The sequence below is a fragment of the Doryrhamphus excisus genome, chromosome 5 (genome assembly GCF_030265055.1).
Source record: "Doryrhamphus excisus isolate RoL2022-K1 chromosome 5, RoL_Dexc_1.0, whole genome shotgun sequence".
NCBI classification, from domain to species: Eukaryota; Metazoa; Chordata; class Actinopteri; order Syngnathiformes; family Syngnathidae; genus Doryrhamphus; species Doryrhamphus excisus.
Genome location: NC_080470.1, coordinates 22,889,336 through 22,903,321, shown reverse-complemented (window position 1 = coordinate 22,903,321; position 13,986 = coordinate 22,889,336). Strand labels below are relative to the sequence as shown.

General features: G+C 42.5%; 1 protein-coding gene across 1 annotated transcript; it reads left to right on the top strand.

Annotated features, from left to right (window-relative positions):
• Window positions 1–327: 327 nt before the first annotated feature.
• Window positions 328–13,897, top strand: slco2a1 (solute carrier organic anion transporter family, member 2A1). Its single transcript, XM_058072394.1, has 14 exons — window positions 328–482; window positions 3,978–4,115; window positions 4,360–4,522; window positions 6,289–6,501; window positions 6,654–6,752; window positions 7,566–7,705; window positions 9,138–9,210; window positions 9,287–9,451; window positions 10,207–10,411; window positions 10,576–10,723; window positions 12,416–12,579; window positions 12,839–12,903; window positions 12,985–13,105; window positions 13,192–13,897. Exons 1-14 carry the CDS (start codon window positions 465–467, stop codon window positions 13,310–13,312), a joined length of 1,833 nt encoding a protein of 610 aa, XP_057928377.1. The 5' UTR covers window positions 328–464; the 3' UTR covers window positions 13,313–13,897.
• The last annotated feature ends 89 nt before the right edge of the window (window positions 13,898–13,986 follow it).

The window sequence follows — 13,986 nt, the reverse complement described above, 5'->3', positions numbered from 1 at the left end:
CATGTCACTGTGCTTCATAAACACTAGCTTCCAGGCGGTACCTCGTTAGCTGCAATTAGCCTATCTGGAACAAAGTGAATAACTAATTAATGATGACAAGTGGAAATGGTTTGTTAACAAAGCTCCCTACTCTCGTGTCTGTATTCATAGAATAAGCATGGACATATCTTGCTCACATTTATTTGTTTATTGAAAAAAATACAAATCATTTAGAAGTCACCGAGGACGTGACTCAAAAAAATGAGCGCGGAACACTTTGTTCTCGTGATAATTACACTTGCGCGTGCGGCAGTGACGTCACATTCGTCCGATAAATGCCCCTCGCGCTCACCGGGGGAAACGAGGTATTTCACACACACACACACACACACACGCACACGCGCATGTGTGGACAAAACTAGCTGTCAACAAACGAACTCATTCACTTCTGGTTCCACAAAGACGTGAAGAGACACACTGGGACAATGTTCCGCAGCATTAAGGTAAGAACTTTGCGTTATTCATACATTTACGCCCAATAAATTAACGACACTTTCAACCACTTTACGTCACTAGCTTGCTAACGCATTTGAACACTTTTCAAATACAATACTGCCAACACTCGTTTAAATCAAGCTTAATTGTTTGCTTTGACTAATAAAAGTTACTTTTAAAGTAAGTATTTCTGCTTCCAGAAAGTTGTAAGACGTTTTGATTTGTTTTATCAGTGATTAAGCATGTCTGCTAGAATAAACCATCACCATTCCAGTCATCTGAATGAATGTTATGTCCAATTTGTTTCATAGACCATAAAAATCTACATGCATACACGTCGTTAAATGGAAGTGTGCCTGTTTTGGTAAATGAATGACATTGCTACTCAGTTTTTTTACTCAGAGTTTACTCTCTTTCTCTTCTTTAGTCAGCCTATCAAAACACAGTGACAGATAAACAACCAAATAAATGGATAAACAGCCTTTACAAATCTGAAAAAAAAAGAAATAATGATACAAATGAGCCCTTTCCCAACAATATTAATGCAGCAATCAGGCTGACAAATTAGTTTTGTCTTTTGTATAGTTTCCTGCATGAATAACAAATGAAGCTAAATGTAAATCAAAAGCTGTTCAGTGTTTCTTGAAAGGTACCTGCACAGATTAAATATTGTTCATTTGTTTATAGTCATGCTGAACTTTTGACAAGTGATAAAACTTGTGGGAAAGAATAGCGTGACTCATCTTTTATTGCATGCAAAGTCTTTTCAGGTTTTGCCAAGCTCTGTGGAAACCGAACAAAGTGTATATTATACTGTGTAATGAGCATTTCCTATTTGTTTTTAGCATTGCATGGTGGGTTGGGTCATTTGGGGTGGCGTGCGGTATATGGCTCGCATGCCGTGGGTTTCTCGCCCTTCTTTTATAGGCGTGATCTTCAGTTCTCACATAACTTTGGGGGGTCCTGCACAAGCGTTGTTATTGAAAGGCGTAGAAATGTACGAGTAGCACACAGTGTGTTTAGCTAACAGGAGGAGACCCGCCTTTGGTGATGTAACACTCCTGACCAGTTTGTTTATCCTTAATATTACATTACAAGCGTCTTTTCTCTCGGTGTGTGCTTTTTTTATTTGCTCGCTTTCATCAGCACATTCTGTTTTATTTCACTGGCGGGCAGCGTGCTGGATTGCACCATCAAATTCTTCACGGATATTTCTTTCAACGCCGTTGTAGGAGACAAAGGGAGACAAATGATTGATGTTCAAAATAAATGGACGCTCAAAATAATGCTTACCCTGCTAATAAACCCGTCAACCTTACTCGACGCCTGCTACGCTCAGATCAGTGTTTCCCATGCATTCATTCATGTGTGGCGGCCTGCCACAAATACATATGGACTGCCACAGATTTAGATTATTCACCCTTGCTCATAAACATCCATTTTAGATTTATTTTTTTATTTAAAAAATGTTTTTGCCCTTGCTCACTATCACATAATAACAGAACTGTCTGTGAATGTAGCTTGTTGTTCCACAGCCATCAAATAGATGGTATTGTAGCTCTGCTTCTTAACAGACTTGGTCTGCCAGAGAATAAGAAGACGTGGCAGGAGAGATCACTCTTGCCACCTTGGCAATTTTTTTTGCTATTTTTTTTTTCTTTTTTCCGGCCTTATTGGACATGTTTGGAAATCATGTATTGCTCTTCTCAACAAGCAGCAGGTGGCGCTGTGGGCCCCCGCCTGTGCGCTCAAAGATGGCTCGGTCTTGCTTGTGACATAAATTCTTTAAAGGTTTTTCTAGCGCCATTTGCATGTGTATGAGGAAAAAGTGGAATTTAGATATAAAATAACATTTATCAAGAAAATAAATGAGTCGGTGGGCAGCATAAAATGACTTGATGGTCCAGATGTGGCCCAAGAGCCTGGATTTTAACACCCGTGCTTTAAGCAGTGTCCTCCAGTAACTCCATACCAAAAAATAACTCCGCAGAATTCCTTAGGACCTTGTGGAATGGCGGGTTATTTAGCTTTACAGCATTAGTCCAGTGGTTCACCATTTCCTAAATGTTCCCCACGGTGCTTTTCGTGTCGCCAAACTCTTTTAAGTCCTCGTCACAATGAGGGGAGGTGAATCCGTTTCTATCTTGGGAATTTTGCACTTTTCCCTCATTCTGTTTCCAGGCCAAATTGGTAAAAAAAAAAAAAAACGCGGCATGTTTCCTGATGGAAGTCCATGCATATGAGCATGTGTCCCTGCAATGAAAGCGTTTGAAATCGTGGTGCGAACTTCCCTGCATTCTTCCCATCGCAGCAGGTTTAAAAGCCGGGACAATGACATGACACACGTGTTCAAACAAAGCCTCAAAGTGGTGCTTAAAATGTCTTGTCTTAACACTTGAATAATCCCACCTGACACTGAATAAGAATAATAATGATGACATCATGATGATTGGCCACTTGACGGCTGCTTGTTTGACATCATTCATTCGGAAAAGTCGACCTGCTGCTGTTTATTTACTGACTCGCTGACTTTAACAACAGCATTCTTTCGTCCAGTGATTTGAATTGTTCTGCCTGTCACTATATGTTGCAAGCATAAATAGATGAGCAAACATTATTTATAGGAAATAAATGCTAAATTTCTAATCATTTCTAATCATATCTGTCTGAACCTAGAACTGTTTTATGTCTTATCACCAACTAAATACAATATAATACAGTAAACCTCTGATATATCGGATTCAATTGTTCCCACTGGTTTTGTCCGATATAAGCGAAATCCGTTACATGCGTATACCGGAAAATGTCCGTTTTACGCATATATTGGATTTATATCCGGTATATGCGTAAATCGGATTTTATCCGTTATAAAAAGGCACTTCCTTGACTATGTTTCCAATGTACCTGGACGCGCAGGCAACGCTGCAAACGCTGCAAATGACGTCGTATAGCGGCCTGTCACGATTCGGCGAATCGGAGCGCCACGATGCGGCCATCCGATATATGCGAGGGAAATTTAATGGAAATGCATTGGAACCGGACTGGAGATTTTGTCCGAAATAGGCGAAATCTGTTATAAAAAATCCGATATATGCAATGAATTTTTATTGGAAATGCATTACAGAAAAATCGGTTCTTTTTTATCTGTCTGTTGTGAGCGAATTTCCGATATATCCGAGGTTTACTGTATGTACAAGAAATTCCCATTTTAGCTCTGCTGCATTCAAAGACTGTTAAAAAGTCAGGTTTATCCCACTTGTCCACCGGATAAGTGTTGCAGTCAAATGTAAACAAAGAACAGAAAATAATTTTACCTTGAGTCATTGCTACAGTTAGATAGCATAGCAAAGTCTATCAGCTTGTTCTGTATACTTCTCATAGCCACTCCAGGGCATATTTACTTGGTGATTTCTATGATTTGCTGTGATAAGTGGTGATATCACATGTAAATTACACAACATTGCAGCTTTGAAAGTTAGCGTCTGTATTGTTGGTGCCTTCAGGTGTTCGTGTTGTGTCACGGGCTGCTGCAGTTCTCTCAGCTGCTCTACAGCTCTTACTTCAAGAGCACCATCAGCACCATCGAGAGGCGCTACGGCCTGAGCAGCTACTCCTCAGGAACCATTTCCTCCCTGCACGAGGTAGGAGCCAACAATAATAATAATAATCATGCTGCCTCACCACACAGACTGGCTGTGCTTCAGGGCACCTGTGGCAAAACCAGAAATGGCGAACAAGTGTCCAGGAATTAGGACAGCAATTCCTACACACAAGTGGGACGTGAAGGCACCACTAAACATATTTTTTGATAAAATTCCAGTATTGGATGATGACTGAATCTTGATGTTGCTCTTAACATGTTCACATGTCCGTCTGTCTTCCTAGGTGAGTAACAGCGTGCTGATTGTCTTCCTGAGCTACTTCGGCAATCGTCTCCACCGCCCTCGCATCATCGGGATCGGTGGAGTGCTGATGGCCATCAGCTCCTTGATCCTGACCTTGCCTCACTTCCTGTCCCAGCCTTACGACTACGACTCTGTTCTACTGAGTAAGACAAATGTTATTTCCTGTATGCCGTGTAGCTTGGTAAGGATCGCTGCAGATCCTGGAACCTAAAGTGATCCCGATCACATCCAAGCCTATCAGGCACATAAAGGCATAGACTTGTTGTAGTCTCCAACAAAAGCTAACATAACTAAAAATGTCATCAGCAACCACTAAAGACAATTTAGAGCAGGTAGTTAAATTAACAGTTGTGTTTTGTAACCACTAAAGGCAATTTAGAGCAGGTAATTAATGTTACATACGTGTTTTGTAACCACTAAAGACAATTTAGAGCAGGTAGTTAACTTAACAGATGTGTTTTGTAACCACTAAAGGACATTTAGAACAGGTAGTTAACAGATGTTTTGTAACCACTAAAGGCAATTGAGAGCAGTTAATTAATGTCACAAACGTGTTTTGTAACCACTAAAGACAATTTAGAGCAGGTAGTTAACAGATGTGTTTTGTAACCACTAAAGACAATTGAGAGCAGTTAATTAATGTTACATACGTGTTTTGTAACCACTAAAGACAAATTAGAGCAGGTAGTTAACTTAACAGATGTGTTTTGTAACCACTAAAGGCAATTTAGAACAGGTAGTTAACTTAACAGATGTGTTTTGTAACCACTAAAGGCAATTGAGAGCAGTTAATTAATGTTACATACGTGTTTTGTAACCACTAAAGACAAATTAGAGCAGGTAGTTAACTTAACAGATGTGTTTTGTAACCACTAAAGGCAATTTAGAACAGGTAGTTAACTTAACAGATGTGTTTTGTAACCACTAAAGGCAATTGAGAGCAGTTAATTAATGTTACATACGTGTTTTGTAACCACTAAAGACAATTTAGAGCAGGTCGTTAACTTAACAGATGTGTTTTGTAACCACTAAAGGCAATTTAGAGCAGGTAGTTAACTTAACAGATGTGTTTTTGTAACCACTAAAGGCAATTTAGAGCAGGTAGTTAACTTAACAGATGTGTTTTGTAACCAAAAAGGCTAATTAACATATCATACGTGTTTTGTAACCACTAAAGACAATTAAGAGCTACTCATTAGTGTGACATAGGTGTTTTGTAACCACTGAAGACAATTAAGAGTGGCTAATTAGTGCTACGGGTGTTTTGTAACCACAATTAACCACAAATATGGCAATTAAGAGCAGCTAATTAACATAGTATACATGCTTTGTAACCACTAACAACAATTAAGAAAGGCTAATTAACGTTGCATACCACTAAGCGGCTATTTAACGTAGTGCTTTTGTAACAACTAATTCAATTTAGATCAGCTAATTTACTCAATAGACGTGTTTTGTAGCCAGTAAAGACAATTTAGGGCAACTAAATAACGGAGTATACATGTTTACATCAATTTAGACGTACATTAACATACATGTTTGCATGTTTTGCAACCATTAAAAACAATGTAGAGAGGCAAATTACAGTAACACACTGTACGTGCTATGTTACCACAAAGACAGTCTCTCCAGTGTGTTCTCTGAGGATAGGCTGGCTGTGCTTTTGTTAACAATGAATGCAATAATAAGAATATTATAGTGTCTTGAGAAAGTTGTCCCATGCTCTCCTGTTGAACTTTTAAACAGAATGAAATTCCTGCTTATCTAAGATCATGTATTCATTCATGAAGCCTCCAGACGGAGTAGCTTGGCATGTCATGGAGGGGTCAAGGATGCTTCAGGAAATTAAAATAATCGCTGCGTCTCCTCTTCAATGCTTACAGTATGTTTATTCATGCGTGTGCTTCAGATGGCCACGACATTTGCGACCTGCAGGGCAACTCCAGCGCATCCGAATCTTGCGGCCACGACGAGAGCAGACGCCTGGCCGACACCAAGACCTTGTGGCTGCTCATGGCCGCTGCACAGCTGCTGTTTGGGGTGGGCTCCGTGCCCATTCAGCCCTTTGGGATCTCCTACATCGATGACTTTGCTGCACCCGGGAACTCTCCTCTCTACATAGGTGATCGATATGTTCTTGCACTGTGGATCATCCAGCTGTCTTCCATTTTCACCAACAGTGCTCTAGAACTTGTGTGTGTCTGAATCATCCTATTTGTGATGCTAATTCCTCATTAGGAAAGTCACACAAAGCCTCATCTTTATCATTTGCAGCCATCCTGTTTGCTGTTTCTGTGTTTGGGCCAGCCATCGGCTTCCTGCTGGGTTCGGTCATGCTTCGCATCTACGTTGATGTGGACAAATCTGCCCTAGGTAAGGATAGTCCTTCTATCCCATATTGTCGTCCCATATCTTGTCTAGAGAATATACCAAGAACACACGTGCATCAGGCCCCATTTTGCGCAAGCACCAAGTTAGCCTGAAGCAATGACTGAAAGCATGTGGAAGAATATGGGAATACGAGGGAAGGATTCAACCGCCCACCTCTCAGTCCCTGCCGGTGTAATGGTGCAGCTGCTACCTTTCGCGGCAGAGGACAAGGGTTTGATCCCGGCCCCAGTTTTTTTTTTACTCTGTTAATTTGTTATTTTGCACCAAAAAATTATGTTTTCAACATTTTGTTTGCCTGCATAGGTTTCCTCTGGGTACTCCAGTTTCCTCCCACATCCCTAAACATGCATGTTAATTGGTGACTCTAAATTGCCCATAGGTATGAATGTTTTGTCTATATGTGCACAGTCCAGAGTGTACTTTACCTCTCGCACAAAGTCAGTAATTTGGTAATTGGGGCAAGAATGTAGCGACAAATAAATTGTGCTTAAGGCCCCAATTTTTGTCATGGTCATGTCGGAAAACCGTTACCTGCCTCACAGTGTCACAGTACATTTTGGAATTAATCTGTCCCTCAATGAACCGCAACTCCCTCGTGCAGGCGGCACTCATGCACCACCATGCTTGACTGGAGGCAAGACGCAATTATCTTGTAACTCACTTGTGTTTCCCTCTATTTAGACAACAATGGCTGTGTGTTAACTAAATACAAGTTCTGTCCTGACTACTCTCAAGTATATCCAAAATTATGCAACTTTCTGTGATGGTTTATGATTGTGCAATTGCTTTCTCCAGGCAGTGATCAGGTGCTGAGACCGGGTGACCCCCGCTGGGTGGGCGCTTGGTGGATGGGCCTCCTCATCACCTCGACCTGCCTAGCGCTCACCTCCATCCCTTACTTCTTCTTCCCTCGCAGGATTCCTTCAGGAGAGCATGTAAGTCACTCCAGGTGGTATTTCCACCATATGACAGGATTTGCTGCCACCTGTTGGTTCAACCTTTGCACTGCAAATACACTTTTCCTCAATGTTAATTCTCCCTCTGCAGAAAGGCAGCCATGCTTAGTTGGGCTCTTTCTAATAATCCAGTTCTTCTTGTGGTGTGTCATTTATGACAGTAAGTGCCGTTTGACCGGCTCATGACGCTAATTTAATTGTTTATATCAGGTATTAGTCAACAGCCACAATCACAGAAACACCTGAGGCGACTCCTCATTCGTGTTTGTGAAACCACACACAGCTCCCCAGGATTCATGCGGTATTGCATAAATGAGTGATTAGTATCTCAAGCGTCAGTAATATTTCATAATGTTGGCCACAGTGGTGTTTTAAGTCTTTTGTCTTGTTTTATTATCATCAGGATTGCAATCTGTTGCGCTGGCTTGGGGAGGGTAGATCGTCGTTACCTAAAGTGAATAATTGGTCATGACGCATGCGCATGTACTTTTTTATTAAACTACAGCTTAAAAAAAGTGACGCAAAGCATACTTCTGCTGTCTGTTGATTGATCGGTAGACTCCAGTTCTTTTTACAAATGTTTATTTCCATCACTGAAATACATAAAAATAGCATGACAAATTATACAGCAGTTAGACATCAGCAGCACTGTAGCATCAAAGCTAATACTAAATATAAATAGCACACACCACTTTAGCCTGCTTCTCAATCAACGGCAGAGTCTTGACTTTATATAGCGCTGTACTTCAGTGTCCAGAGTCCTTCATAGAGTCCCTTTTACCTCTTGCAATGTTATCTTACTTAATTTTCTTCTCAAGTGCATAAGCGCCACCTAACAGCCGTAACAATACTTAACTTACGGAAGTGATGATACAAGTTCCTGTTTGATACAATTCAAAATAAAAGAATGCATTTCACAATAAACACAGCATTAGAGCTGCAGTTCCAATACTGTATATGTTTCAAAATACACATGAACTTATGTTGCTTCTTTGTGTTTTTTTTTATGTTCCAAGCAAGATGGAGTCAAAAACAGGGTGTCTAAACTTACTGCATTTAAGGGCCACATAGTGAAAATTGAAAGGCTGTGACTTTGCCACTGTTATATTTTGTAAAGCAACACGTGTAGATACGTATGTTAAAGGGGAACTTCCCATCATTCACAATGCTTATGTGAAACATGAACACATATTTCTTTCTTTTTTCTGTGCATGACTGGGTACTTATGAAGTATGTCAAAAAGCAGAGTTATGATTCCATCCACTGTATGGAGTTGGAAGGACAAGCTACATTCACAGTCCCATTATAATGTTTAGTGGGGGCCAACAGCTATTTGTGGCACACAGCATGATGATAATGCCGCTAATATTACACCATCACACCAAACTGAAAGTGCATTTTACACTTGCAGATGCTGGGAAGTGGATCTAATGTGAATGGCAACTGCAAGAAGCCTCACGTGTCTTTATCAGACTTCTTGAAGAGTAGGTTTGCTACAGCCACATCCCTACTGTGCATATTTGTAACCTTCTATAACGGGCTTTGTGTGTTTCTCCTCAGTGTTTCCCAGAATGTTTTTCCACCTCCTGTTGAGCCCGCTCTTCCTTACCTTGGTCCTGGCCCAATGCTGCTTCTCTTCAGTCATCGCCGGCCTCTCCACCTTCCTCAAAAAGTTCCTGGAGCACCAGTACAGCGCCTCCACCGCCGACAGCAGTCTGCTTGTAGGTGGGTGTGGACCCACGCTTAGGCATGATAGTTTAAAGGAGGTCAGGTTTCATATAAGATCTCACAGTATGTACCTCCAACTTTAATTCATTCATTTTCTACCGCTTATCCTCACGAGGGTCGCGGGGAGTGCTGGAGCCTATCAAAGCTGTCTTCAGGCGAGAGGCGGGGTACACCCTGGACTGGTGGCCAGCCAATCACAGGGCACATATAGACAAACAACCATTCACACTCACATTCATACCTATGGACAATTTGGAGTCGCCAATTAACCTAGCATGTTTGTGGAATGTGGGAGGAAACCGGAGTACCCGGAGAAAACCCACGCATGCACGGGGAGAACATGCAAACTCCACACAGAAATGGCCGAGGGTGGGATTGAACCCTGGTCTTCTTGCTGTGAGGTCTGCACGCTAACCACTCGACCGCCGTGCAGCCCGGCAGTTAATCAAATAAAATATTTTTCCTATTTAACCTAGCATGTTTTTGGAATGTGGGAGGAAAACGGAGTACCCGGAGAAAACCAGCGCATGCACGGGGAGAACATGCAAACTCCACACAGAGAGAGGTGGGATTGAACCCTGGTCTCCTCGCTGTGTGGCCTGCGCGCTAACCACCAGCCGTAATTAAAAAAAAAATTCCCATGTTCAGTTTACATTGCGCCAAATCTGGATTAGATCCAGATTAATTTTACTGTAGTTTGAACAAATGCAAGCGATTGGGAGAGCATTTAAAAAGAATTTCCCTGCTTGCAGGTGCTGTAAATCTTCCAGCAGTGGCTGTGGGGATGCTGATTGGGGGGGTCATTATGAAGAGGACGGGGATGTCTCTGAAGAACATTCCACGCTTCTCTGTGGTCTTGTTGACCATGTCCACCCTCCTCTTCATTCCGCTCTTCTTCATGGGCTGCTCCACACAGAGAGTCTCCGAGGTCAATCACTACCAAATTGGACAGTACGGGTGAGTGAGAATGTTTTTTTTTTTTGGACATTTTCACAGATGGGCGTGTCCACATGAACATTGGTGTTGTATAGTTTTGCCTTATGTCCGTTTCGAAACTACATACATCAAATTTTGGTGCTCCTGTCTCAAAAAAAAGAATCATCAACTAGGTGTCTCTGCAGGTCTCTGTCCATGTGTTACGCCAACTGCTCGTGTCCTGCCAGCGCCTTCAACCCCGTATGCGGTTCTGATAGCATCGAGTACATTTCCCCGTGTCACGCGGGCTGCACCAACTTCATCAGAAACCCCAACCATACACACCTGGTCCAGGTAAGTGACATTAAAATTAAAATGTTCATTTTAATTCCATTTGATTTAATATGAATTAACTCTTGGGAGTCTTTGACCTCACAAGGTGGCGTAGCTCACAAACAGTCTCAAACAGTATGCAAGTTTAAAATTGTGAGAATGGGTCACGTAAAAGCCTTTGGCACAGGAAGGGTACCACTTTCAAAGCAAAAGTAAACAGGCAATGAATATAGCATGGCACGGCCTTCCTATTGGTGAGAAGGTTTGTCATCAATCATTTGGTAGCAGAGGGGAAGAGGGGAAAGTAAGCAACAGTGCCATCAAGTGACTTTGACAGGTGTGTCCAAAAGTGTGACACGGGCCATCCGTGTGGTGCGGTGCCCGCCCTCAACCTTTACCTAATTCACAATGCACCGGACCCTTGTGCTTGTCCCCATGAGGGGATGATGGTTGTATATAAAGCATATATTACAGGCAGGGTGTGACACATTAGTGCTTGAACAAGTTAAGCGTGATGTAATTGACAGTGTTGCTGTGACCAGAATTTGAATGAAATCATGATGACTCTTAAACCCCCCCCCCCCCCCCCCCCCCCAGGTGTCGTCTCACAATGCTGTCGAATGGTCGTCATCAGCTCGCACTCATTCACCCTCAGACGTGGAGACGTTTTTTATGCTTTTGTCCTCCAGCTGCGAATTTAGCATTCATACACAGACAGATCTTTTATTCTCATGGGCCAGCTGTCAGGAAGCAAGTGGTACATTTTCCTGCTTGGTATTACCTTGCAACAACATAAAAAGCCCACACGAAAATCAATCTTTTCAGCTAATCGCAGTGAAGCCAACATAAAATCTGTCAAATCAATTGTGTTTGGTTTTATGGAAATCAGGTTTCTTCACACAACCTTTTTTATGTGACTTCAGTGAATAATGACATCAATTATGTTGGCAAAAATGTTCCTCATCAGGCAGGGTGCTGTTATTACACAGTCCTTAAGAAAAAGACAAAAATGACCTATTTTAACTCATTCAATCCCAGCCAGTTTTCAAAAGACAACCCCTTCTCTATACCTTCTTTCAATGTACACAGAATAATGTGTTCTATATGGCTATAGAAACACGGAACCTACTGACTGTATTTCCAAAATTTGCCATTCAATACATGTAACTAGCTGCACGGCGGTCGAGTGGTTAGCGTGCAGACCTCACAGCTGGGATCCCACCCTCTGCCATCTCTGTGTGGCGTTTGCATGTTCTCCGGGTACTCCGGTTTCCTCCCACATTCCAAAAACATGCTAGGTTAATTGGCGACTCCAAATTGTCCATAGGTATGAATGTGAGTGTGAATGGTTGTTTGTCTATATGTGCCCTGTGATTGGCTGGCCACCAGTCCAGGGTGTACCCCGCTATTCTCGCCCGAAGACAGCTAGGATAGGCTCCAGCACGCTTTGCGACCCTTGTGAGGATAAGCGGTAAAAAATTAATGAATTACATGTAACTACATTCAACTTTAATAATGATCTGGAGTGCATGAGAGAGTGGGGGGAAATAGCGCTCTTTGACTATACTTTTAAAAAGAATGCAGAGCTAAACTGCTGGAAGCTGACCACTCTTGAGAGTCCAAGTGCTGCTATTGCCATCTTGTAGAGTTAAAAAAAAGACCTCAGGAGGTTGCCTACAGCCTCAGCTGTGATTTGTTTCTTCTCGCTTGCAGCTTTACACCAACTGCAGTTGCATATCTGACAGCCAGAGCCACGCAAGGCCAGCGCCGTGTCCAAACAACTGCCCTCACTTCCTCCTGCCCGTTATACTGGTCATCTCTGTGGGAGCGCTGATCGCCTGCCTCACGCACAACCCCATGTACATGATGCTGCTCAGGTGACCACTTAGTTCCTTCCCTGTGCAGCTTTAACAGCTTCCACTCTTCCAGGAAGTTTCTGACAAGGTTCTGCAGGCAATTGTGTCCATTTGGGATATCAGACGTCACTTCTTCCACACCAAACCCCCCCAAGCATGTCTTAATGGACCTATCCAACCTCTGATTATCCCAATACTTTGGTCCCTAGAGTGCATTAGTCACAGACACACATTATACACACAGTAACACACACTAAGCTCATTTTTCTTCTCATTTCAGAAGCGTACCATCTGAAGAGAAATCGTTTGCCATCGGCGTCCAATTTCTGCTCTTGAGGCTTTTAGGTTAGTCTGCAAAACTCACCCTAAAAGGTAAAATGCACAACCTCCCAAGCGCCATGACGTTTCCTCTCGTCTTCTTCTCAGCCTGGCTTCCGGCGCCGGCTCTCTTTGGCACGGCCATCGACACGTCGTGCATGTGGTGGAAGCGCGTATGCGGCAAGAAGTTTAGCTGCGCGTACTACGACAACGACATCTTGAGAAACAGGTACACGGCAGGGAATACACTTGGTACCACTTGGAATACACTGAGCATCCACACGGACCCCCTAAGTGTTGTTGGGCCCCGTGCAGGTACCTGGGATTACACGTGGGCTACAAGGTCATGGGCGTGGTGCTGCTGGCCATCCTGGGTTGGAAGGTGCAGCGGACTCAGGAGTACAGTCTGGAGAAGAGACCTGATGGAGTGCTGTGAGGCTTCCTGACGATCCTTGTAGAATTTGGATGGAAGCCTGGACCTCCTCACTCCAACCTTTCAAATATGACGTCATCAGAGCTAAGACCATACACCTCAAAATAAAAAGTAGCTTTGTTCCCTGCTTCCTGTCAGGTAGGTCATGTGCAGCAGCAGGAGCGCACCCTGTAACTCATTAGAGCTTGGTATTTATTGTTTGTTATCCATGTTGGCAGAGACGTATGATATGTAGAAGTGCACACTACACTTTTTATACACTGTATTGTCATTAATGACACATTTAAATGTTTTTTTTATATTCTGTACTAATCGCACATTTTTGGTGCTACGTACCACAAAAGTGAACATGATTTTTAAGTATTGCTTTGGAATAAAATATGTAATATTTTTCCATCCATCCATTTCCTATAGTGCTGGTCCTCATTAGAGGCTTGTGCGAGCTGGAGCATACCCAAGTTGACTTTGGGTGATATTGGCAACTTCCAGTGCAATTAATCAGAAATGTTTGTGGGATATGGGAGGAATGGAAGATAACTGTACATTTTTGCTCTTTTTTTGTTAATAAATCCCGTTACATTTGCAAAACTCGCACGTCAGTTTTGTCCTGACAAAAACCAAACGTCATGATAATCTTTGTGAGGCACTTTAGATGACGTCATTTCATAGTTCGGCTA

What these genes read in the sequence shown, in the direction of transcription:
- slco2a1 (XM_058072394.1), top strand. An exon ending in GGATTCCTTCAGGAGAGCAT is followed by an intron (nt 7,706 to 9,137) that starts GTAAGTCACTCC and finishes TTACACTTGCAG; the next exon opens with ATGCTGGGAAGTGGATCTAA. An exon ending in AACGACATCTTGAGAAACAG is followed by an intron (nt 13,106 to 13,191) that starts GTACACGGCAGG and finishes GGCCCCGTGCAG; the next exon opens with GTACCTGGGATTACACGTGG.